The 24753-nt window shown below is 31.7% G+C and overlaps 1 protein-coding gene across 2 annotated transcripts in view; it reads right to left on the bottom strand.

The window, feature by feature from the left end:
* Positions 1 to 24753, bottom strand: part of LOC129971338 (multiple C2 and transmembrane domain-containing protein 1-like) — a 386350-nt gene that overhangs the window by 344709 nt on the left and 16888 nt on the right. The window contains exon 1 of one of the 2 annotated variants that reach the window (XM_056085004.1): positions 12339 to 12452. The exons of the other annotated variant lie outside the window; for it this stretch is intronic. Within the exon in view, the coding sequence (XP_055940979.1) occupies positions 12339 to 12354 (16 nt within the window). The 5' untranslated portion in view covers positions 12355 to 12452. Of the gene's footprint in view, positions 1 to 12338; positions 12453 to 24753 lie in introns of those variants that run through there. 2 annotated transcript variants of the gene reach the window in all.

Raw genomic sequence — 24753 nt, 5'->3', positions numbered from 1 at the left:
AAACATCGAATACCGATATCGACACAAAGACGAATGAGAGAGACCGAAGACGCAAGTCAAGCAGCCATCGTTAGTTTTCCAATATTTTGAGCCAGACAGCCGGGGGCGGTCAGTGAATGAAATCCCCGAGGAAGGATGGGAACAGATCACGGTCGCGGTCAGAAGACTACACCAGGAAAATTTCGTGATGGATTTTTAACGATACGAATGTAATCAACTTCTAACTCATACTCTGCTTTTAAGATCTGCATAAAGTGAGTTTTGAAACTGGATTAAATTTCTATTAAAAGTAAAAAGGAATAATAATATGCATAAATTTCGTGGATGGTGCTATATTTTGAGATGACAAAATGTCTATTGAATTGGCAAATCTTCATGTGGTGCTGCTATAGTTTGAAATCGTATTAAATTCGTATTTGTGTAGGGGGGAAATATTCGTGGGTTGATCAATATTTTGAAACTATAAAATTTCTATTCGAGGTGGCCCATTTATTATTATTTTTATATATTTTTAAAGTACAGAGAAAATATTATAATCGACAAAGAATTCGAACTCGAGATTTTAATGAATCTCCACGTTTTAGACATCCCTAGGTTAAAAAAAAACATTTTTGGAAAATGTCTATCTGTGACAAAAATAACTCAAAAATGTTTTTTTTTTCGCTAAAGAGATGAAATTTGGTAAAAGATCTTTATACCAATTTTGCAGATTTCTATCAAGTTCTGAGCAAATTCTGTTCAGATGAAGTCAGTCCGGCTGTCAGAATATACATTTAGACGATAATTACAAAACGAAGAGAACTAGACGGATGAAATTGGGTATATAAAGGGTTGAACGTGTGTCGATCTATAATTTGAGAAGCACGTAAATGAGATCACACAAAAACGCAATGTCTTAAATATATATATAATACGGTATGTGATTTTGTGACTACAACTGTGGTTCTGTGTCAAATGTTGGCTTCAATCAAATGGGACAAACAGTTTTAAAACACTTTTTTGGATCTTTGAACTTCATGCCAGGGATTATTCGCCAAAACACTCGCCATGGATGACACAATAGATTCAGTAAAAATGCTAAAAGCTAATTACAATTCAAATTTGATAGTCGCAGATAAAGTGACTTTTAAGAAGTTCTTTTGACAATTCACTCAAAATCCAACTTAGAAATATTTTAATATTCCTGTGTTTTAGGACTTCTAATTAATGTTTGTTTAAAAAAGTATCTAATGATGGAAATAATATAAATAAAAAAACATGCGAAATTCCTATTTTTTTACCCAAAAAATTATTATTTTTTATTCAAAAAAATTTAAAATCTAATATAATATTGAAAACACAGGATAAAAATTTAATGGACATAAAAAAAAAATCAGAAACGATTTTTAAATTGGGGCATCAAGTAAATTTTCAATCTCTTTTATAAGAAACTAGTCGCCTTTGGAGACCAAGTTGTTCGGCCACACTGACTTTTTCATGTTGTTAAATATTAATGGAGAATGTATATGTTTTTTTTAAATCCTTTTTTTATTTGATGAGACCATGAAACATGAATTTAATTGGATAACTCAAAAACAAATTATAATATATTACAAAGGAAGCATTTTTTAATCTGAAAACTGTCACCAGCAGGTGACAGAATGTTTTGATGGATGGATGGATTTCATTTTAACATTAAACATTAATTGTTACAAATTTTGCATTACATTTAAAAAAATGTATTGAAAATAAAACATTGAACAGAACAGAACGGAACGCCGTCTCACACCCCCGTATCCGTAATCATTCTGGTCACTGAACGGTTTGATGGGCATGTTACGGGAATTTTATTAAATACCAAAATATTTAAAGACAAAACAAGAATAATTATGTGCAGAATTTACAAATAAATGATAATAATATGCAACCATTTACAATATTTTGCACTTTGAAATATAAGGAATAATAATATGCAGAGAGATATTATGTGTGAAAAAAAAACACGAATTCTGTGCCCACTTGTTATTATGACATAGTAGATGAGGATGCAATTATAAAAAAAAACCAATAAAAAAATAATTTGGTTAACGGTAAGAGAGAAAATCTCTGTTTGGTTGATATTTATGAATGTAAATGTATGTGAAGAAACTGAGGTGCTTTTTTTATCTCCTTATTCCCTGTGAGTATGTCACTTGATGTAGAGAGCTAGGGAAGCAAGAATAGATCTCTATTTTCACCGATAAATTTAATTATCCTGTGGGGTTTTGCCTGGAGAGGAAGTTGCTGGCGACACTTTTTGGTCATTCTCGTTCATGGCTTGGTGAACGTTTTTTCATATGCCAAGGGATTGTGAGGATACATTAAAAAAAGATTCATTCATTGCGTTGTACAGAAACGAAATGGATATCCTTAAAAAGGTAATTTTTTTAGTTTTATTGTCGGAAACCATTTTTATGAGGTAATAATTCCAGAAGAATGGTCATCGATTTCCATAAATAAGTCATAGACATTACCAATCTTGCGATGGTTAACCTATTTTTAACTCAATTAAATTTTGTATGATGCCTACTTCTGGATTTCTTTTCATTCAGTTTCTTCCAAGTGAATAAAGTCTCTGGTGGGCTCCATCCTAATCATTTCTAATAATATTTTGCAGCTTCATTCATGAGCAAAACAATGAATTAAGTGCAGCTATACAAACGTTCAGTGGAGTAATCTGAAACAATCTTAAAGTGACTTATTTTCATTTGACTTTTTTATCTTGAGCAAGACTATTAACACTTCCAGTGCTCAGATTTTTATTTTCAGGGTTCTACAGCTAAGCGGGGGGTTTTTTGTTGTTGTTCCGAAATATAATAAAATAAAAGTGAGTATGTACTTTGGAAGCCTTTTTTCGATCGACTGAAGTCAAAATTTAACACAAAATTACAACTGTAGTCACGAGATCACATTCTAAATTTCCTTTTTTTAAGTAGTTCCGTTTATGAATGACTGCGTTTACAAGCCGGCTAAAAAGCAGACTGACAGACAGTCACCCCCTTGGCGTATTTTGTTCCAACTTTTATAAGAATCGACATGTTAAATGCATAACCTGTGTGTCAAATTTTATCTAGCTCTCGTCATTTTGTAGTTATCGTGTTTATTTATAGTCAGAAAGCCGAAGAGACAGACGTACTCTAAATACATTTCATTCAAAATTTGATGAAAATTCAACATGTTAAGTAACAATCTTGTTGTAAAGACAACATTTCCTCCATCTAGTTCCATGCGTTTTTCAGTTATTGTGTTCGCAGAGAGACTTAATTTCAAAAATATGTTTTTCGGACTTGTGGTAGTTTTAAACATAGATATATATCAAAATCTAAAAGCTTGATTCTTTTTTTTACGATCATAATTCTTTCTCTTTGTAAACTTTGAAAGCGAAAAACGGATAAACCATTCTCACTATTCAACTCATTTACGCGCTTTAGTGCCATACAAGTAAGTGTCCACCTATGGCAACCAGCTTGTTCATCCAGATTATTGAATTTATAAATGATTAATATGGAATAGTTATATCATAACGATTATCCATCCTATAATAGTTTAGTCTATTTAGCCCTTGATAAACTTTTGTTCGGCAATTATTTCTTGATTTCTTTTACATGTTGTTTCCTATGACTGAGTGGAATGACAGTTCTCTCCAAAGCATTTCTAATCATATTTCGAATCTCCAGCAACTGTTGAAGCATTGAATTAAATGCAGTTGTAAAATCATTCAGTTTTGTTATTTTTTCAATTTAAAAAACGGGTTGAGGGATGTAGAGTACCAAAGACTCCGATAAAAAAAACAGCGAAACCATCTGAGAAGTTCATTTAGTTATTTGTTTACATTTGACTGTTGCCATTCAGCAATAAATAATAAGATAGATTTCTGTATCACGCATGTTTGCGATTCTATACTTGACAATAAATCAAGTTGACAGTACTATGAAATCTACAGGTAGTATCGTAGCGATTCATTAAAGAGTCTGAAATATGACCTTAAAGAGTTTAAAACCCCTTGAAGTATTTGAACATAAATAAATTTTAAATACAAATAGTTTAATATCCTGTGTCATAAAACAACATATACGATTTATTCCATTTTATAGAAGTTCTTTCTATGGTTTTAAAAACTCTCAGAAAAGCATATTAAGTCGTTCATCTATCGTTCGCGGCCTTCTATAACACGCATTTTATCAAATAATCATTTACTAAAGATTGGAATTTTTATTGCGTTTGGATTTAAGCGCTTGGAATTTTCAGATTATTTATTAATCAAAACCAAATTATTTTTCCATTGAGCTAGATTGCCAGCCATTTTAATCAAATAGAAAGTCATAGAAATAACCGTATTAATAATACACATAAATCTTTCATTTTTCTTTACTGACAATGTATTAACTTAAAATGTTACCATTTTTATCTGTCAACATTTCATATCTATCAATCTTAAAATAATTTAGAACTTATATGCAATAGTTTTGTCTCAAAACATTGCATGATGTACTTTTTTTAGATTAAAATAATAGTGCAAAAATAAACATTAACCTAGTTTTTTTTAGACTACATTCCTTAAAGTAATTCTTAAAATTATAGAGGAAATAATTTAAATTAAAATTCGGTTCCAGTACTTCCAAAAGATAAAACCTTTTTTTAATGTTTTTATATTTCCCTGAAAAAATAAATGTCAACTACTTTGACCTATATCACACTTTTAGAAAGCAAATCCTACTAGAATAAGTTACGTTTAAAAAAAAATGTCACGACATTTATTTTACAATTTTCTGCACGAATCAAGGATTATGCTGGTGTTTACACACACACAATGAAAAAATTATTTCGGAGAAATGTGTCGTAAATGAGTGTTACATGTTGCATCTTCGGCAATCGTCGACTGCCTTCGGCAAGGTTAAACTTCTGGTTCCGAATAGCCTTAAGCAAGCATCTGGGAAATCCAAATCTTTTCATGGCCCATTTTTTTTTTTTTTTTTTTTTTTTTTTTTTTTTTTCCCACCTGTTCTTCTTTGGTGCAAAAGTGAAAGCACCGAAATGTTGTTTTATACGGGCGAATTAAAAAGAGGTGATGAAAAAAAAATCCATTTTATATAGAACGGCAGATGATTTTCAGCTTGGAAAGATTAATTCTTAATCTGTTGAAATAGACTTAACCCAATGGGATAGTCTCCGCAAAAGTATCTCGTTTACCCTCTAATAAAGGAGAATTCGTGTTAGACCAATTGAAATCGAAATTTGACACAAAACCATTTAATATATTTAAGTCACTGCATTTTTAAATTATCGCGTTTACACTTTTCTGAAAATGAGTTAATTCTGGTAGCAATCATGTTACTAGAATCAGGATTTGAATCCATTGGTTTGAACCCTCGCATCCATAGATTCCGGGGGGTTTCAGGTTCGAGACCCGATTCCACCGAAGAACCGTCGTGTAAGGGGGTCTGTTGCACGTTAAATTCGTCCTGACCAAACGTCCTCCCGCTGGTGTGGAGAGGGGGGTGCCAGCTCAGGTGTCGTCCTCGTCGTCTGACCGCGGTTCAAAATTACGAGGTCCGTCCCAAAATAGCCCTAGTGATGCTTCAAACGGGACGTTAATATAACTAAACTAAACTAAATACTGCATTGCTGCATATATATATATATATATACTGGAGCAATATTAGGTAGCCAATATTACTGTAGAGTGCTATAGTTTTCTACAAACTACTGTTGACTGTATTTTATTTCCATGCAACGATTTGACTTGTTAACTCCGGAATGAAAGAAATAATTTATTTTGCAATATGTATTTGCTTGTTTGAATCTGCCTTAATCACTTTCAATTAACCTAGCTCATAAATTATAGTAATTTTTATAGAATACTGAATTCCACACTAAAGTATCTTGTGACCGACTAGTTTTAATAATATTCATTAACTTCATTACATATGGCTCTGATCTAAACCCTTGTGATTTTTCAATCGGATGAAGAATTTCCTTAAGGGAAACGATTTTTAAGTTCCAAAACAGTGCGTTGATGAAGACGGAGGAAGATCTGCCTTTACATTTCCGAAGAACAATGGCAAAAAGGCCTATTTTCAAAATTTTATATATATTCTCTGTACTAAAATAATATTTCTTTTATATAATCAGATGGGAATTTTTAATCTTAATACTATGTTTCCAACACGAGAAAACAAAAATGCAATTTATAAAATAAATGTAATGTTTTTTTATTCTCAAAAATTATCCATTGGTTATTATTTTTGTTGCGTATTCTACTAAAACGTTTATGCAGAAATGCGTAAAGATTGATGGAGAGAAAACTGCACTTTCAGCTTCCGTTGTTTAAAAGAACATTTCCCCACAAAAATCCGAAAACGAAATTGGAATTGGAAACACGTAACATTTCGTGAGAAACTACGCAAAATTTAAATCGCATATTTAAGATTGCAGGCGTTGGGAAATGAAAAACTATGAAAAGGAAAAGGTGGAAGCTAGAAGGTTGGGAATTCATCATGTTCACAGTTCTAACTTAATTGTGAAATAATTGACATATATTTTTCTTTCTTTCTTTTTTTCGTAAGAGCTTTGTAACATTTTTTTTTTAACAATTCCTGGCAAAATATTCATATCTTAGTTTTAAAAAATTCATCACGAACGAAGCTCAAACTCGACTAACATGTTTTTCAGTTTGGAATAGGCCAACAATATCGAATTCTTAGCAACTAAAAATATAATACTTAATTCTCGTTTGTGAAATATTCAAAAAGAAGTTATTGAAATGGACAATGCATTTAACTTTGGAATTTTCATGAATCTCTTAGTTTTAGATTTCCCTAGAAACGAAACAAAGAATTTCGAATTAGAAGTAGTATATGGGTTTCCTTATGGGACATCCATATACCACCCTCATGCCCTTCAAATTCTTAATAAATGTATAAGACACTTTAATAATTTTGAAAAAAAATTATAATTTTTTTCATTTTTTTTTTTTATAATTTTTAACTTTTTTTAATAATTGTGCTGGTAGATGATAATTTTAAATTTTTTTCATTATTTTTTTTAGATTTTAATGATAATAGATGATTATTTTAAAAATTTGTTTCATTAATTTATTAGATTTTTATCGATGAAATCAATTAATTTTTTGAATATTAAAAATTGATTTTGATCTCAAAATTTTTCAAAATTATTAAAGTGTCCTATAAATTTATTAAAAATTTGAAGGACCTTAAGGTAGATTATTAAAAATTTATAGTGCCTACTATAAGATCTGTCTTTCATAATTCTGTTCTGACCCTCTAATGGATAAAGGGTAAGTACGAAAATCTTCTAAAGGAATATATATGTCAGACTACCCATTTGTACTTGAACAAGATAATTGAAAAACTCTGCCAACTAGATGGATAAAATGTAACATTTAGTTTCATCCCTAGAATTACGTATCTGCATCCTATTTTAGAATAAACCGATCAACGGACTGTCAGTTTGTTTATTTGCATGTCCATATGCGTTATCTAAATATTTGTTTACGTTATGACCATGATAATCTTAAAAAACAACAAGCTAGATAAGAAACAAAAATTTTCGAATTAGATTTGTCTTTCATCTTATGCTCATACTACTGTTTTACACCTCTAATGGTTAAAGGTTTAGGAAGAGGTACTCTATCTGCTTGTGAATCTAGAAAATCTAATCCAAAATTTACCAAAGCAAATATATCTGCCAGATTATCTATTTTCACGTGAACATGATAATTGAAAAACTCGACAAACTAGATGGATAAGATGTAGCATTTGGTTTTATCCCTAAAATTACAGATCTGCGTCAGATTTCAGAATAAATCTATCTGTTTATCTATTTGCATATCTGTATGCGTTATCTGAATGTTGTATACGTTATATCCCTAATAATCTGAAAAAGCAACAAGATAATGAATTTTAGCACAAGATCTTTACACCAAAACTGCCAATCTATTTCTAGTAGTGGACTAAATCTATCAAAGTATCGAACAACTTTTAACTTATCTGTTAATCACTGGTTTTTGAACACGATAACCAAAATCGCAAAGACCTAAATAACTAAAATATAATATGCGATTTCGATGACAAATTTTTATCAAATTTTGATGCCAATCCATGAGATGAAGTCCAACACGCATATTTGATTTATTAATTATATATTTAATCTGACCACAAAATGCACTATATCGTATGCGAGAAATAACACCCCTTCCCCCAAGGGAATAGCATCGCTCTCCGTTTTATTTGCATTACTCCGGGCAAATATTCCTCTCATCAGAGGGGGAAGGGAATCACTTCTCGCAATCACATGCGGTCTGAGAGATAATAAAATAATTTCTGCAATCATGTCGCAACAAAATCGCCGTTTCAAGTGAAGTAGTTCTACCAATTTGATACAAAAATCTGAAACAGCATTTCTCCTCATTTCGAGATTCGTTCAATTGTTCCCCGATACGAGCAACTATAGTAAAACATTCTGAAAACCATATTTCAAAATTTATTCGTTTTCTATGTACTCTACTTTCATTCTTCAGGGAATTAAAAGGAAGGAAAAAATCATTATTCATCATATATTAATTATTTGCAAAAGTATGAAGTTAACAGAGTTTAACGCATTAGTTCATATCTCATTTTTGTCATTAGTTTATCTAACCCTATAATGCATGACTTTTCATTTTTTTACGAGAAAAATACATGTGTTTTGAATAGCTGTATATAATTTAGGAAAATTAATTTTTAAAAATTTGTTTATTTTTTTATGATGAAATTTTAACAAATCAATTGAAATGGGCTAATTGGCTACAATGTGAATGAAACAATATCCCAGTGACATAAATCACTTTAACAATTTGGCAATAAAAATAAAAGTTCCTTTTTACCAATATACTTTTTATAATGGAAATAAAATGTTTTGATAATATTTTTAATGGTGCAATTATTCATACAATTGACACCTTGTTATTTTTCTAAATTTCCAGTTTAAGTCTAATTCTTGTTCCGCTCATGTCATATATCGGTGTTTTCTGCAAATGTTTATCAAAACGCATTTAAAAAAGGATTTCCAATCACTCATTATAAATGGAAATAAAAATATGTATCAAAATGGCTACATGATGCATGGAAGTGCTAAAAGAGATAGCAGTTTTACTGTATTTGCGCATAAGTGCATTGAATTCATTCGCTTAAAAATTGCATACTTCATTTAACATAAAATATGTATATAAATTACGTCAACTGTATACAGAGTAACCATATCCTCTCGTATCGTGACCAGTAGCTACATTTTTGAGTCGTTAGTGATAATTTCTAAATAGATACTTTCAATTGAAAAAAAATTTCTAATTGACGTAAAAAAAAAATGTCTTACGTTGCTTGAGTTAATGCATTGCTGAAAATTTATGAAATCTGAATTTTCTACAGTTTCTCGACCCTAATAATTAAATAAAAGTTTATATTAGTAAAAATATGAGCAGTAAAATATTCTATATACATTAGCACTTTAAATAAAAACAAAAAATCTCCAGTCTTCTGCGATCTAGACTGACCAAGTTATGAAGCTATTATCTTTAAGATGACATGTCTAAAATCCTTATTTTAGGCCATTTCATTGGTCAACTCGAGAAAGAAGCATCAAACAAAGGATGGCATCTCCTTGAGACCGGAATGGATTGCCTTAAAATAATGAATGAATTCTGTTAATTTAGGTCATGGAAAAGTTCGAGAGTGTTGTTGTTTGTTTGCTAGTTTAAAATGTTATATGTCAAAATCATTTTATTAAGTATGACTTAAAAAAGCAAGAAAAGTGTTTAAAAATTTTAAATTAATAATTTTTTATAATACATTTGTTGATTCCAATAATATAAAATAATTTTTACGTCGTTTTCAGAATTTTTCGTACTGGAAATATATACATATCGCTAACCGTTGAGAAATTAGATACTATACCACGATTAAAATGAACACTTAGTATTTAAAACAAATCACCCAAAATCGGTGAAATTTTTATAAAATCCATTATATCGGTTTAAATTTAAATTCTACGCATATTTCTTGGACGACAGTCTTTTCAAACTTTATTCAGCCTGATTATAATGTTATTAAAATTAGGAAATTTTAATACAATTTTAAATTATGAAATAAAAATAGAACCGTAAAAATCAGCAAATGGCAAAAGTCATAGCTAATGAAAGTCTAGTCGTTGGGCGGGGGGGGGTCGATCTTTCTTTCATTCTTCCTATTACTTAGCTTTTGAAAATGCTAAAACTGTATTTTAAGAAAAAAATCTAGATGACTGGCCAAGTGGTAAAGCCACCGAGTCCAACTTTCCTGAAGTGACAATTACTAAGAAAATCGGGCAATCGCAGTGAATAGAACGACAAAACCGCCACTTGATATATAAAATTTAGACCCCAGCAAAATTAAGCTATTGAAATTTACATTGTCAACTTGTAATGAAAAAACAAAATTATAGCAAACAGTATCAACTTTATTTAAATACAATTATTGAAATCCATTTCTTTTTCCTATACATTTTGAAAAAAAAAAATTTATGTAAATATTTGCTTAGATTGCTTACAGCTTAAAATCAAGTTCTGAACATAAAACAGTAGCAATGGGGAAAAAATAAAATATCGTTTGGTTCGAATGCTTTCACAAACAACAATATTGATGAGAAAATTGCATTTGGGAAGTTTTCGTGTTAAATGTAAGCAAATCGATTGCATGAAACCATCTTGATGAATTTATATCGTGTCGGTTTCGAAGAATTTCGCCTACTTCAAATCGGAAAATCGATGTTCCACTCCTTCGCAAATAGTAAAACAAATACACCGAACCGATGCCAACGACTCTCTTGTGGCTATCAAAAGTATCACGCAAACACATTACTCTTTTATTGTGGTTTCGATCACGTTCTTCTTGATGCGTTCATTCAAAATGAAGGAAGTTTAAGAGCCCTTAAAACTATAATTTGTAATATTTTAGCTGAAAAATCATGAGTAACTCCATAATTCATTTTTGAAAATGCCAAAAAAAGATTTGTAGATTACACAAAAGTGACTGAATAACTATTACATTCCCCCCCCCCTTTTTTTTTTTTTTTTTTTTTTTTTTTTTTTGATAAATTGAAAATAATTTTAAGGCAAGCATATAATAAAAAGGAAAATTCGAGCACCCAAAACTTCTGTATTAATTTGATCCGTATTATTTGGAATTCTTTCTGAAAATTCCCCAAAATGCGATGGAAATTTACAAAAATTACTTTATATCAATTGAAAACGTTTCATCAATGTAGATATATTCCATGAATGCAAGAATATTATGAAAAAATTGAATTTATAAAAGATTGTCTAGATATGAAAAAAAGTGATGTGATATTAAAAAGTGAAAGCATCATTAAAGTAAAGCAAACTAAAACAAAGATACAAAAATGGCCTTTCTTTTATACCAATCAAATGATAAATTAATCATGAAGCATTTTAAGACTCGCGACTATTATTTAAATATCGAAAATATGTCTGCTTATGTATAGACGAAATATAGTGTAATAATTTTTATAAATTTTTAATCTCCAAAAAAAAAATTGTAATCCTACTAACTTTTCTAATCAACAGATCTTTTTTTAGTAGCTAAAAAAATTTTAGAATAGTTTCTTTATAATCACATTTTAATATTTCAATCGCAATTGGGAGTTATTTTCTAGGAAATTCATTCATTTTAAATACTAAATGTAGATTCATTTTTGTTTAAATAAAAGAATATGATAAAAAAATTTATTAATATCACATTCGGTTTCTTTTCAATGAGAAAGTAACAATCGTGAGTACATCAATTCATTTTTGATGCCATAAACATTCTTATTTTAAGCAGCTGTCAAGATCTGGCAGATCCAATTGAATGTGCTTTCAATCGTAGTAAAAGATTTCTCTCTTTCATTTACTTTCGTATCATTCCAATCCATTTAAACGTGAATGGCGTGCTTTTGTAAAAAGGGCGGGAAAATGAAAATTAAAAAGAACTCTTTTCAAGTTAGGATAAACTATAACTAATGTTTATAATCTCAACTCAGAGATTAACAAATTAAAATAGAAAAAAAAGTCTTGCCTTTTTTTTTTTTTTTTTCAAAAGGAATTTATTTTAAATATTGTTTTTAATAAAAGAAGGAATAGAAGAAAATAACTTTAGAACGCGGATCGTTTGATTCCGTTTCTCAAGTCGTTTGTCAGGCAAGGTCGCAAAGGTGTTTATAGCGTCCTGCTGCCATGGCTACGGGAGGGGTGCGGAGTGTACCGCAATGAACGTTCGAAAAGCACTCACCTGGGTCGGCATCCATTGGGGGGTCGGGGGCGCCCCGAACACTGCGGAGGCAGGAATCGAACAACAAACAAAGGGTGCGAGCGGAATCACTGTAACCGTTCACCCGCTCCGGTGTCTTCTGGCGATGTTCTCTTTCGACGGCCGGCTATCGATCTCGTATGCGCATGCGCGCCATCTCATTCACGTGCAGGGGCTCCATACCGGCGCGATCTGCAACGGAGACTCGTCCGAATTGCGGAGTGGTGGGAGTACGGCCGAAATCCGAATTGCGCAAGAATTTTATAACTTTTTGTATTCTGTAATACTGAACATGATTTTTGATTAAAAAATAACATATTTAATATTAATGTTATTTGAAATCAATTTGAACGGAAACAAACTGAACCGAAACAAATGACAGTTTTTGTTTAATAATTTTGCAGAAAATATTTATTCTATTCAAATATTTAAAAAATATTCTCAATAGTCAAACTAAATATAATTCAATAAATTATTATTTCTTTCATATATACCCCGAATATTATATTTCGTATTGTATATACTCCGAATTGCGAAAGAATTAAAAAAAAAAATTGTGTTCTGAATACTAGGCATGATTTTTGGATTAAAAAACAATTTGCATTTGATATTAATATTAATTGAAGTCAATTTGGAACCGAAACAATCCAAAAACCAAAACAAATAAGAATTTATTTTTTTTTAATTTTGCTGAAAATTTTTATTTTATTCAAATATAAAAAATATTCTCAATAATTAAACTAAATATAATTCCAATAAATTATTATTTTTTCATATATATCCCGAATATTATATTTCGCATATATTCCAAATTGTGCAAGAATTTTATGTGTTCTATATTACTGAACATAATTTTTGACTAAAGAAATTAATTACATTTGTTATTAATATTACTTGAAATTAATTTGGAAAAGAAATAATCTAAAAACCGGAACAAATATTAATTTTTGTTTAAAAACTTTGCTAAAATTATTTATTTTATTCAAATATTAACAGTCAAACTAAATAATTCCAATAACTATAAAAACTTATAATTCCAATAACATATAAAAATATTGTTAATCTAAAGATATATCTCACAACAATTTCAATCCATCATGTTATTGCGTTAGAATTATCATGTCAAAATCCAAATTGCTGAAGAATTTTATAACTTTTTATTTTCTGTAATACTGAAAATGATTTTCGGTTAAAAAGTAATTTGCATTTGAGATTATTATTACTTGAAATCAATTTAGAAATGAAACAAATAATAATTTTTTTTTTTAAAAAATTTTGCTGAAAATATTTTTTTTATTCAAATATTAAAAAAAATATTCTCAATAGTCAAATTAAATATAATCTAATAACATATAAAAATATTGCTAATCTACAGATATATCTTATTATAATTCAAACTCGATTCATCATGTTATTATTAAACAATAGCGTGTTTAATTAATAATATATCTTTATTATTAAACTAAAAAATAAAAATAAAAATTCTTGTTATCTTAAATTCCATCACATTGCAATTACCAATTTTGAAAACTCAATTAATACGAAGATACTCCTTAAAGTTTTTAATAAGAAACAGATGTCGAAAAAATAAATTATTTGCGAAAATAACTGTAATAAAAATCACTCAAAAAAACGTTTATCGAGTTTTAAAAACATATAATCTTTATTAAATTAAAATTTAGTTCCAAGTTATTAGAACGAGAATCGTCGCGATAAATAATTCTACCATTTCAGACGGCCGAAAAAAAATTATGTACAGAAAAGGCATCATGACAATGATAGCGAAAATTTAAAGATTTTTTTCTTAATGCGAAAAAATAAATTTTTCATTAATTTTATATTTAGATGTCGGAGAAAGCTAATTAATTCTGTCATTTTTTTTTTTTTTTTGTGCTGCTGAAATAACGAATCTGAATAATTTTACAAAAAAAAAAAATAATTTTTTTCCAGGAAAAGAAATTTAATTCATGACTAAAAATAAAAATAAAAACAGATTTTAAAATCCAAGCACCTATTAGTACATTAAAATAGCTTTTAGGATTAAATAATCCCAATTTTCCGATAAATTCCTTTCAGATATTCAAGTTGAACGGAAGTGTATATATAATAATACTCAAATAAATAACTAAATCAAAATTAAGTGTGCTAAAATGTCCAATGAATTTTTTTAACGAGATCAAGATAAAAAAAATCTTTAAAAAGTGTAAAGTCAATAATTTTTAAATAAATCGAAAGGTTTATTTTGTTCATGATATATTTTAATTTCTAAATAGTGTTTCTTTTTTCTTTTTTTTTTTTGACAATTTTTGTGGCTTGATATTTTATTTAATGTTTTTATCATTTCAAGCATTTAAGATTTTATTTTGCCTCCAGATTATTCATTAATAAATTGATTTTCTCTTTTTTTAATGCACAATTAAGTGAGTTTTTTTATCTTATATTTATTACGTTTTTAATGCTTTACATTTTTTATGATTCTTTACAGTAATCGTTATTGGATCTTAAAAACAATTTTTCTTAATTTATGATCAATTAGTGCCGTAATAAATCAATACGCAATAGAACTGCTAATCAAATGCTAAGAAATTTATTGATCATTGAAGATATTGCATTTTTATCGAGAACACACGGTTCAAAATTTCCGCACTAAGGCGAAAAATGAGTAAATCATCTACAAAATTGAACTCTACTATCTTGAAACTTATCGGCGGGGGGGGGGGTTATCTCAGGTATGGAGATGAGAAATTGAATCCTCTTTCAATAGATATTTGTTCATGAGAAAGTCCATGAGGTTTTTGTTGTTGTTTGTTGTTGACCATTTGTTCATGAGGTTGTCCCTCTAATGGATAGAAAAATGATTTCAGGTGGAGTTGCCCGAATTTGGATAACGGCTTGTACCTCTTAAGTGAGGAATAAACATGTAAGTCGCACCATATTGGGAACTATTACACATTTATCACAATACGTGTTTCAATTGGCACGTTGCTTCGGTCATTCAGGTGACCCTTAAGGCAAAACAGTCTATAGTAGTTGTCTTATAATCTACAAACTTGAAGGAAGAAATGTTAAATACAAGAGAATAAAAAATGGCATAAACTTAAAATGCCGCATTGAAATGAGGCAGTCGACTCTCCATGGCCGAATGGTCATAGCACTGATCTCATAATGAAGAGATTGTAAGTTCGAATCCTGCTAGAGACAATGCGATTCACAGTTTGTATAAATATTTAATTCCTAGATTTTATGTTTCGCTTTATTTCATGTTCCAGAAGATTCTGGACTTTTCTCACTGTCTCCAGAAAAGTATTCTGTAACTTTCTCTGCTAGTATAAAAGCAGAAGATCTGTCAGTCACTGTGTTCTGAGTTGAGTTAATAAATTGGTTTAGCTCTACTTCTTGTGTGTGTCATTATTTTCCACACTAAAGTATATACGTAACAATAATATGAAATCAATTAGCAAGCAGAAAAAGGTTTAGTTATTTGTTATTACTATTATTTAGACCCTGTGCTGAAAAAAAATTAATTTATTTCTCAAGAAAAGCATTTTCTCAGTAGACAGATTACAAACAAATATATCTCGCAGTTATTTCAAATGAATCTCTTTCATTTTTCCATTAATTTAAAAAAATCAGAGTTTAAATGAAAGATTTGAAAGAAAAGTGCAGCAAAGTGACTTCTGTTTTTAAAACTGATTGCTTCTTTGACTCATAGTTTCAATATCAAAAATTATATATATATATATATATATATATATATATATATATATATATGTGTGTGTGTGTGTGTGTGTGTGTGTGTGTGTGTGTGTGTGTGTGTGTGTGTGTGTGTGTGTGTGTGTGTGTGTGTGTGTGTGTGTGTGTGTGTGTGTGTGTGTGTGTGTGTGTGTGTGTGTGTGTGTAAAGAATAGTAATAAAAACCAAGTTAACAGGGAAAAAAGTATCAAAATTAAACCAAATAAAATAAGAATCCGGCCTGAACCCTCAGGCAGGGATTCTAAAAAGGGGATTTTTTTCTGTGAGGAATACAGACTAAAATGTCCAACAGTATTGATTCCTCGTGACCCAAAAATCCCCTGAAATTATGCCTAAGAGATACACCATTTTTACAGAAAAGAAAAGAAAACAATAAATTAGAAGAATACGACCACTAATAAGCAAAAATACAATAACATACAATAACCAAATAATAATACTCAAACCAATTATGAAACAAATAGGAAAGGATATACCAGCAGCAGGCAAAAAAAAATTTTACATAAGCTATCCCATTTGTTTTCCGCGCCCTAAACTTCTTTAGCTAACGCCATTCAAGGTAAAAAATAATTGGAGGGTCTTAGCGCCATCTATTTAGTTAATATGCAACGAAAGGTCTATTTTTATTTTAGGTAAAGGGATTTGGGGTTAATCCTTTTTCGGGTGACGAGGAATCAATAGTTTGGACTTTTAGTCTGTGTTTCCTCACAGAAAAAAATCCCTTTTTTTGAATCTCTGCCTAAGGGTGACACTTGAGAAAGTCTTCAGGCCGGATTTTTATTTTATTTGGTTTAATTTTGATACTTATTTTCCTATTAACTTGGTTTTTATTAAGGTTCTCTCTCTCTCTCTCTCTCTCTCTCTCACTCTCTCTATATATATATATATATATATATATATATATATATATATATATATATATATATATTTGATATTGAAACTATGAATCAAAGAAGCAATCAGTTTTAAAAACAGAAATCACTTTGCAGCACTTTTGTATTGTAGGTGACTGTTACTTTGTTACACGAAATAACTATAACTGCTCCATAGATATGTGTTTTCTAAATTGGGAGGCTATCACATTGACTGTGTCTAGACGCCATTTATTCCTTTTTTCTTGGCCATGTTAAAGAAGTAGCCATCTGATTAGATAGAAGGTATGAATCCCAGACTGAAATCGAATGACATTTACGATTGCCAATATGATAAATAAATTTGTACATCAAATTTATTATAAATTGTATATCAAATTATTACCTGCAAAAATATATATTGTATGACTAAAATAAAATATATATATATATACAAAAAAATTATGAACGAGCTAAATTTATGACGATTTATGTTAGCTTACACGACTTAATGATTCATAGTCAATTCCGATTTTAATTAATAAAAAAATTATATCTGTTTCATAAAGTGATTGAGCATTCACGAATAAATTATTTTTTTAAATAATTTTCACTAAATATCATCACTGTCGACATTCTTATTACATAAAAAGGATCCAATTCTACTTAGATCTCTTTCAAGTAAGCGCACATTTGAAGTCTCAATTATACCGCCATATGGACGATAATGAAATGTTTCACATAAAAATGCCATGATTTGCAAATAAAAGAGACACTTTGTGACAAAAAAAACACTGAAAGGGATTCTTTCTAAGTGTACTATATATGAATTGTGCCAGGCTTCTCAAATATTTAGTAAGTGCACCTCACATCTACTATCTTCTCGAAACTAAATCAAAAACAATTCTTCTCGGTAAGCTGGAAGGCAAAGGTAGATTCCTTTACATCTGGCAACGTAAATTGATGATGTTAGAAACAGTCAAAATGAGGGATTCGAAATTGATTTTCAGTCCCTAACTTCTAATATATTGCAATTACCGAACAACTTTAAATACAAAAGTTGCTCGTCCTAATGAGGTGCTCATTTGGCTAATTGGATTTATTTTTCTATCTTCAGTATTAAGAAAGTTGCAGCGAAATGAAAATGTCAACCCTCTACCATTTCCCACCCCCTTTGAGCTAAATTTACGAGCTCGTCTGAGATTTTTGCATTTCTAACAACATATTCCAAGCCAGTTAGAATACAAACAAAATTACTCTAGTTATCCCTTTCACAAGATAAAAAACAGCTGTAATATTTAGTCCAAAAAGTTTGCTAGCATAGATTCTCATTCTCCTCATCAACTTATCCGAAACATCCAATCCTACTCCTCCAAAACCCAAATATTCTCTTAAGATGGATCAAAGCCCATGCTGGTTATCGGGATAAAGAAGAAGCTGATGTTCTAGCAAAAGCAGTCATTATCGAAGGTGTTCCAATGGAAGCTCCAAAACCCTGGTGCCATCTTAAACAGCGTCTTCAGAAAATATTTATAAGAAATTGACAAAACCTCTGGGATGATGGAAATACGGGTCGTTCTGTTTATAAAGTCATCAAAACAGCAAAACTGCACCCACTCTCCGGCACTCGTGAAGAAATCCTGTTTGTCACAGGATATGGTCCCTTCCCTTCCTTTCTTCGCCGTTTTCATTTATCAGAAGATAGATCTTGTGGAGAAGTCGGCCGTTATATCCACTTTGCGACATCCTGCCAAATACTCTTTCATGGCGCTTCAGAAAACCCTCATCTTCGCTAGAAAGTCTTTGGTACAAAAGAGTCCTTAATAATTCATCTTCCAAAAAAAGAATCATAAACATGATTAGATTCCTAATTGATCATGGAGAACTGTTCCAATTAGATTAACCCCCAACCATTTTTTAGGGAATCATTTAATACATCTCGCATTTTATTAAAAATTTATTCTTTAACCCCCTCAAGTGACTAATTTATTATAATTCCTTTATATTTTCACTCATGCTGTACATAATCATGTTCATTCATCCAGTTTTATTATACTCCAGATATTTTTCATTCTAGTTTTTAGTATTTCTTGTTATGTTATATGTATTCGTATTATATTTTTTCATTTGTTTGTTTCTTTCAAATGGATTGCTGTGCTTTTTTTTAATAAAGTCCACCTACATAACATAACGCCATCCTGTGCCCCCGGTGCCTATAACACTAAGTTATCTAACCAGTTGGATGAGCACAAGATGGAAGGAAAAAAAAAAGAAAGAAAGAAAGAAAGAAAATGTTGGTAGAAAGAAAGAGACGACAGACAATCCAGGGTTCTCCAGAGAGAATCCCAACGGTGTCAAATCCTACACGACTGTATTTAATTTTTTGGTGACGTAATAACCGAATAGAGGGGGACAAGGATACTTAAACAAATGGTCACTATAGGTTCAACTTACAGGGAAACGAGATTACTAACTGAAAAATTGATAAATTACATTGAGAACATCTGTATGATATGTATAAGCACATAAATAATCACTGAAAAGTCAGAAATCTGTAACGTCCTTCTGAGTCCTGTGGTTTTGATTTCCTTTGTCAGAACTGCACTTTTGAAGTTATAATTTCGGCTGATTTTGATAAGTGGCATTTTGCTCTCAGCTATTGTGTAGTTTTGAAGAGGTCTTGGTATTTATGAATATGGTTTACTATGGAGTGGATCTTGCCGCGTGAAAGGGTATTCGATGCAACTCTCCTGTACCATTCTTCCTCGAGACTTGTTTCTGGCTTCCTCATGTGCAATGAGAGAGTCAGTAGGCATTCGGTGGCATAGTGAATTGTGGATCCTATCTCCCCACAGCTACAATAAGGAGAGTTGGCCAGGTGGAATCTGTGTATTTATTTCGGGAATGGGCCGTGTCCAGTGAAGAAAAGGACATCCGCTCTGTTCCAGTTGGTCGCGTAGAGAGAAACTTTCGGTATTATGTTGAATGTGGAGCGGCCTGTTTCGCCTTCTTCCCATTCCTTTTGCCATCTTGTCATCATATCGGTTTGGAGGATGTTCTTCAGATGACATCTTGGAAGCTTCATTACATTCCGATCTTGATTAGCATTAGCCGCTGTTTTTGCTAGTTTGTCCGCCGCTTCATTCCCTTCATAGCCTACATGTGCCTTGATCCATGAAATTTTAATGTGAGGATTTGCAAGAAGAAGGGTGAATGTATCTCTTGCTAATTGGCTATTAGATTTTGGTGAACTTGAGGCTTGTATACTTGCTTTATTGTCGACGTAAATTGTGATGGGATCTGATGTAGGAAGAGAGGTTGCGTATTTGACTGCTGTATTGAGTGCTAGTAATTCAGCTTGGAAGACCGTGTTTTCTTTCAATAGGCTGGTTGACCATTGGTGTATAGTCACTGCGCCCTGCACAACACAAAATGCAGCCCCGACTCCTGCTGAGGTCTTTGATCCATCGGTATAGATCCCGAGTACTAAATTCTGAGATCCACCATCCTCCAACGAAATTTGATGTACTTGGAGATGTTTGGAAGGATGTGACGACCATCCCGTAGCTCTGTGTTCATACTCGTATGGGCTGATGTGTGGCATATCATTTACGATTCCACGAAGTCTATACAGTTCAGTCATTCTTGCCATCATCTGAAGTTGCAGATGAAGTGGTGGCAAGCCAAGGATAACCTGAAGTGCTGCGGTAGGCGTGGTCTTGTATGCTCCCGTAATTGCTAGCAGAAAGCCTCTTTGGATGGAAGAGAGCTTTCTTGCTAATCTAACCGTTGGGTGGAGGCACCAAACTCCTGCTCCGTGTGCAAGCATCCTTTCAATGACTGTCTTGTACAAAAATTTTCTGTGTCGAAGTGTTATTCCCCAGGATTTGCCAGCTATTTTGAGAAAATTGAATTGTTGTTGTTGCGCTTTCAATGCTAAATGCTTGAGGTGGGTGTTCCAATTCAATTTATCATCAATATGGACACCTAGGTATTTAATGGCGTGTGTCTGCTTTATTCTTTCTCCCTGCCAATAGATTCTGGGTCCTGCTACCCATTTACTAAACAGAATAAAGTTGGATTTCTCCGTGGACACTTCTAGATTATTTATGTCAGCCCAGGATACGAATTGTGCTATTGATTCTTGAGTATTTTGTCTTAGATTTTCTTTTGTTTTTGGCTTTAATGACCAGAACAAAATCATCGGCGAATGCTTGGATAGTTGTATGGGCAGGCCAGATTTTACTAAGCAGATCGTTCGCCACCAAGTTCCACAGAGCTGGACCACTGCACGATCCTTGGGGGCAGCCTTGCTTCTGTTCTCTTATGGCCCAGCCTTCTTGTTTGTTGAGGATTATTTTTCTGGCATGTAGCAAGTTTTCAAAGATGTTTCTTAAATTTTGGGGACATTGGAGTTTATCTAGATATTTAACTATTGAATTGTGTTGGATATTATCAAATGCCCCTTTGATGTCCACTGAAAGTACCAGAATATTGTCTTTTTCCCTTTTTCCATCATAAATTTTTTCTACAAGCTTTTTAAGAGCAGCATCTATAGATTTTCCTTCACGGAATCCAAACTGGTTATTGTTGATGAGTTTATTTGATTCTAGAAAATAAATAAGACGTTGTGTGAGTAATTTTTCTAGAACTTTTCCTATAGTAGGTAAGAGAGCTATTGGTCTGTATGACGTGGCTAGTTTAGGGTCTCTTCCAGTTTTTTGAAATAGGATGATATTGCTTATTTTAAATGGATCCGGGAATTTTTCTAGTGAAAGACATTTATTAAAATATTCTTTGAAGATGATAGGAAAATTTTTGTTTATTGTTTTTAGAATTAGATTATCGATACCGTCATATCCTGGTGCTTTTCCATGAGGGAGATTATCAATGACCTGTGCTATTTCTTTTTCAGTGAAAGGGCAATCATTAGGTGTGGTGGTGATTTCATGTGTTAAAGATGGGGTTGAATTTGGGAATGGAAAAATTTGTTCTAATATATCCTGAGCTATTTTTTGGTGTCCTCCTTCTGGACTGATATTGTTCAAGACTGTTAGTTGAGATGGATGAATTGTTTTCCTAAAGGCAGCTTTGAAATGTTTTCCATATGGATTTGCAGCTTCCGTGCAAAGATCTTTCCAACCAACGTTTTTGGCTCTCTTGACTTGCTTCATATATTTTTTGGCTTCTGTCTTCCACTGCAAATATTTTTCTGATCTTTCCTCCGAACTTGATCTTTGGGCCTTTCGCCTCAATGCCTTAATTCTTTTCTTTTCTATTTCTAATTTGTCTGTCCACCAAGTTGGGTTTTCAGTCAATGGCTGTTTCTTTATTTTAAATGTTTTATTGCAGGCTTGAATTATTGTTGCTTGAAGAAGGGAGGTAAATTCATTTAGTTCTTGTTGGGTATTGCAGTTCTTGATTATGTTAATTAGTTTTTCGACATGAAACTGAAACTGCTTCTGGAATTTATTATGGTTTCCATGGAGGGTTTTAAACCTATTGAAGATGTGGCTAGTAATTATTGTTCTTATTGTAGTCTGAATAAATTGGTGATCACTAAACGATGGTTCTTCGAGAACTTCCCAAGAGGCTACCTTTGTGATCATTTCCTGCGAACAGAACGTCAAATCGGGCCAACCCACATCTGTATTTCTCGTGAAGGTAGGTGGGGCATCTGACGAATTGTTGATAAAAAGGTTATTAGCCAGTAGAAAATCCATTATTGCAACACCCCTGGTGTTGGTGCGATGATATCCCCAAAGAGGATTGTGACCATTTAGATCGGCTCCTACAAGGAAGTTTTCATTTGGTAGCATTCTTATAATATCCTGGATCTCTTGTAAAGTTTCATTGATATCCGCTATTGGAGACGAATAAGCCGAAATGAGTGTTATAGGTTTGTTGTCAGTATGGAGTTTGACTGCTATTGTATTTTCCAATTTAGCTACTGTAATTGCTTTATGGATGGTTTGGGGAATAAAAATTGCAGCTTTATTTGATGTGGATGTGAAGATATTCCAAGACATCGGCAAACCTTGTATTTTATTGTTGTACATATATGGTTCTTGTACCAAGAGAATGTCCGTTTTCAATTTTACCACTGTCGGGTGGAGGTGAGTGGTTGCTGCTTTAGTTCTGCCAAGGTTAATTTGGAGAATATTTAAATTTTTATTGCTGGAGAAGGACGAATTTAGAGTGATATTAGTTGTCATTAATAATCCCTGGTTCGTTTAAATGCTGCTAGCGCTTTTTGGTAGCAGGGGCATCGTGGATCTATGGCCATATGGTAGATATGTAGGTTAGTTCCATTGAGTCTGTTCGACTCTGAGCAGTTTATGCAGAAGTGCTCATTAGACGTGCACTTCCAGGTGTGGTGTCGTCCGCTGCAGCGACCGCAAAATGGAATATCATTTTTGCATTGGCCCGAGTTGGCTGTATGGGTGAAAGCCTGGCAGGTTGAGCAACGCTTGACAGGATGAAATTCCCTCAGATGAAACATTTCCCAATTAATAAGAATCCTTCTCAAGTTTTTTAGACGATGAAATGCCTCACTAGGAGCTTCGAGGATGAGGTGGGAGGTGTCTTCTGTTCTGCCTCTCATTTTAAAAGTCCACCTACATCTATACCAAACCGGAAAAGGGCTACATGAGCTCTAGAAACGGAGGTGTGGAGTGGTGTTAAGTCCAAAAGCTGTTCATCGGATGACAAGTGATTTTCATAGTCATGGAATGACCATTACAGTAAAACAATGTTGTTCGTCTATAGTCAGAGGTTTCATCCCATCTTACAAAAAATATAGCCACAAAATACAAACAACAGTCATCCAATTACATCTCGATAACGCCAGATCATCGATAACACTTGACAATTCAGAATATTGGATCATTAAGATGCCTCGTACCAACCTCATATAATACCAACATAGCACCATCAGATTTCTTACAGTTTTAATGACTAAAAGCTTATATGCATGTAAAGCTCTTTCAAATAGGCACCGAATTCGTTTCGTGTATGAAAATATTTAAAGAGACTTCGAACCTTTTACTCGAAACGTTGCAGTAGTATAGCATTTTACGCTCAGTTGTCAATCTTCATTTTATTTTTAAAATTTACTATTCATTGTGTTGTAATAATGTGCACACAAAAAATATATATTTAAAATCGTTCTACATCAATATAATATTAATAACTAAAACAAAGAAAAGTATTGTTGTAAAATATGTTTTAAAATATTTTAATGTGTTCATATTAAAGAAAAATCATTAAAAAAATAAAAATGGTGTAACTGAATGGCTAATATTAGTATTAACAGCTAATAATAGTATTGGTATTATAATTTGAATTTTATAATGGTCTAAAAATATTTTAGTGCAATAATTTGCTTTGAAATTATTGAGTAAAAACATTAATATTTCTTTTAATTTTAAATTAAAAATTTGATTAAAATTTAGAAAGCCCTTTCTTAATGAGCCCCTACAAACCAAAAAATTATTATTAGCCAAATTTTGTGGCTCTATATTCAATGTTATATCCTAAAGAGATTTTTAAGCTATTTTTCGCATTTTGCATATAGAATTTTTTCATAGAATCCAGTCGAACCAAATTACAGGTTTACTTTTACTTTTTAATTTTATTTATATTAACATCCTCCTTTGAAGCAACACTAGAGCTATTCTGGGACGAGGTTAGTAATTTTTAACCGCGGTCAAGTAATGAGGACCATATTGAAACTGACAGCTCTCTCTTCAAATTTCCATACCATACTAACGGGTGGTGTTATTCATCACACA

This window comes from Argiope bruennichi, chromosome 6, assembly GCF_947563725.1.
Source record: "Argiope bruennichi chromosome 6, qqArgBrue1.1, whole genome shotgun sequence".
NCBI classification, from domain to species: Eukaryota; Metazoa; Arthropoda; class Arachnida; order Araneae; family Araneidae; genus Argiope; species Argiope bruennichi.
The sequence above is the reverse complement of the archived record's forward strand: the minus strand, read 5'-3'. Positions and strand labels throughout refer to the sequence as shown.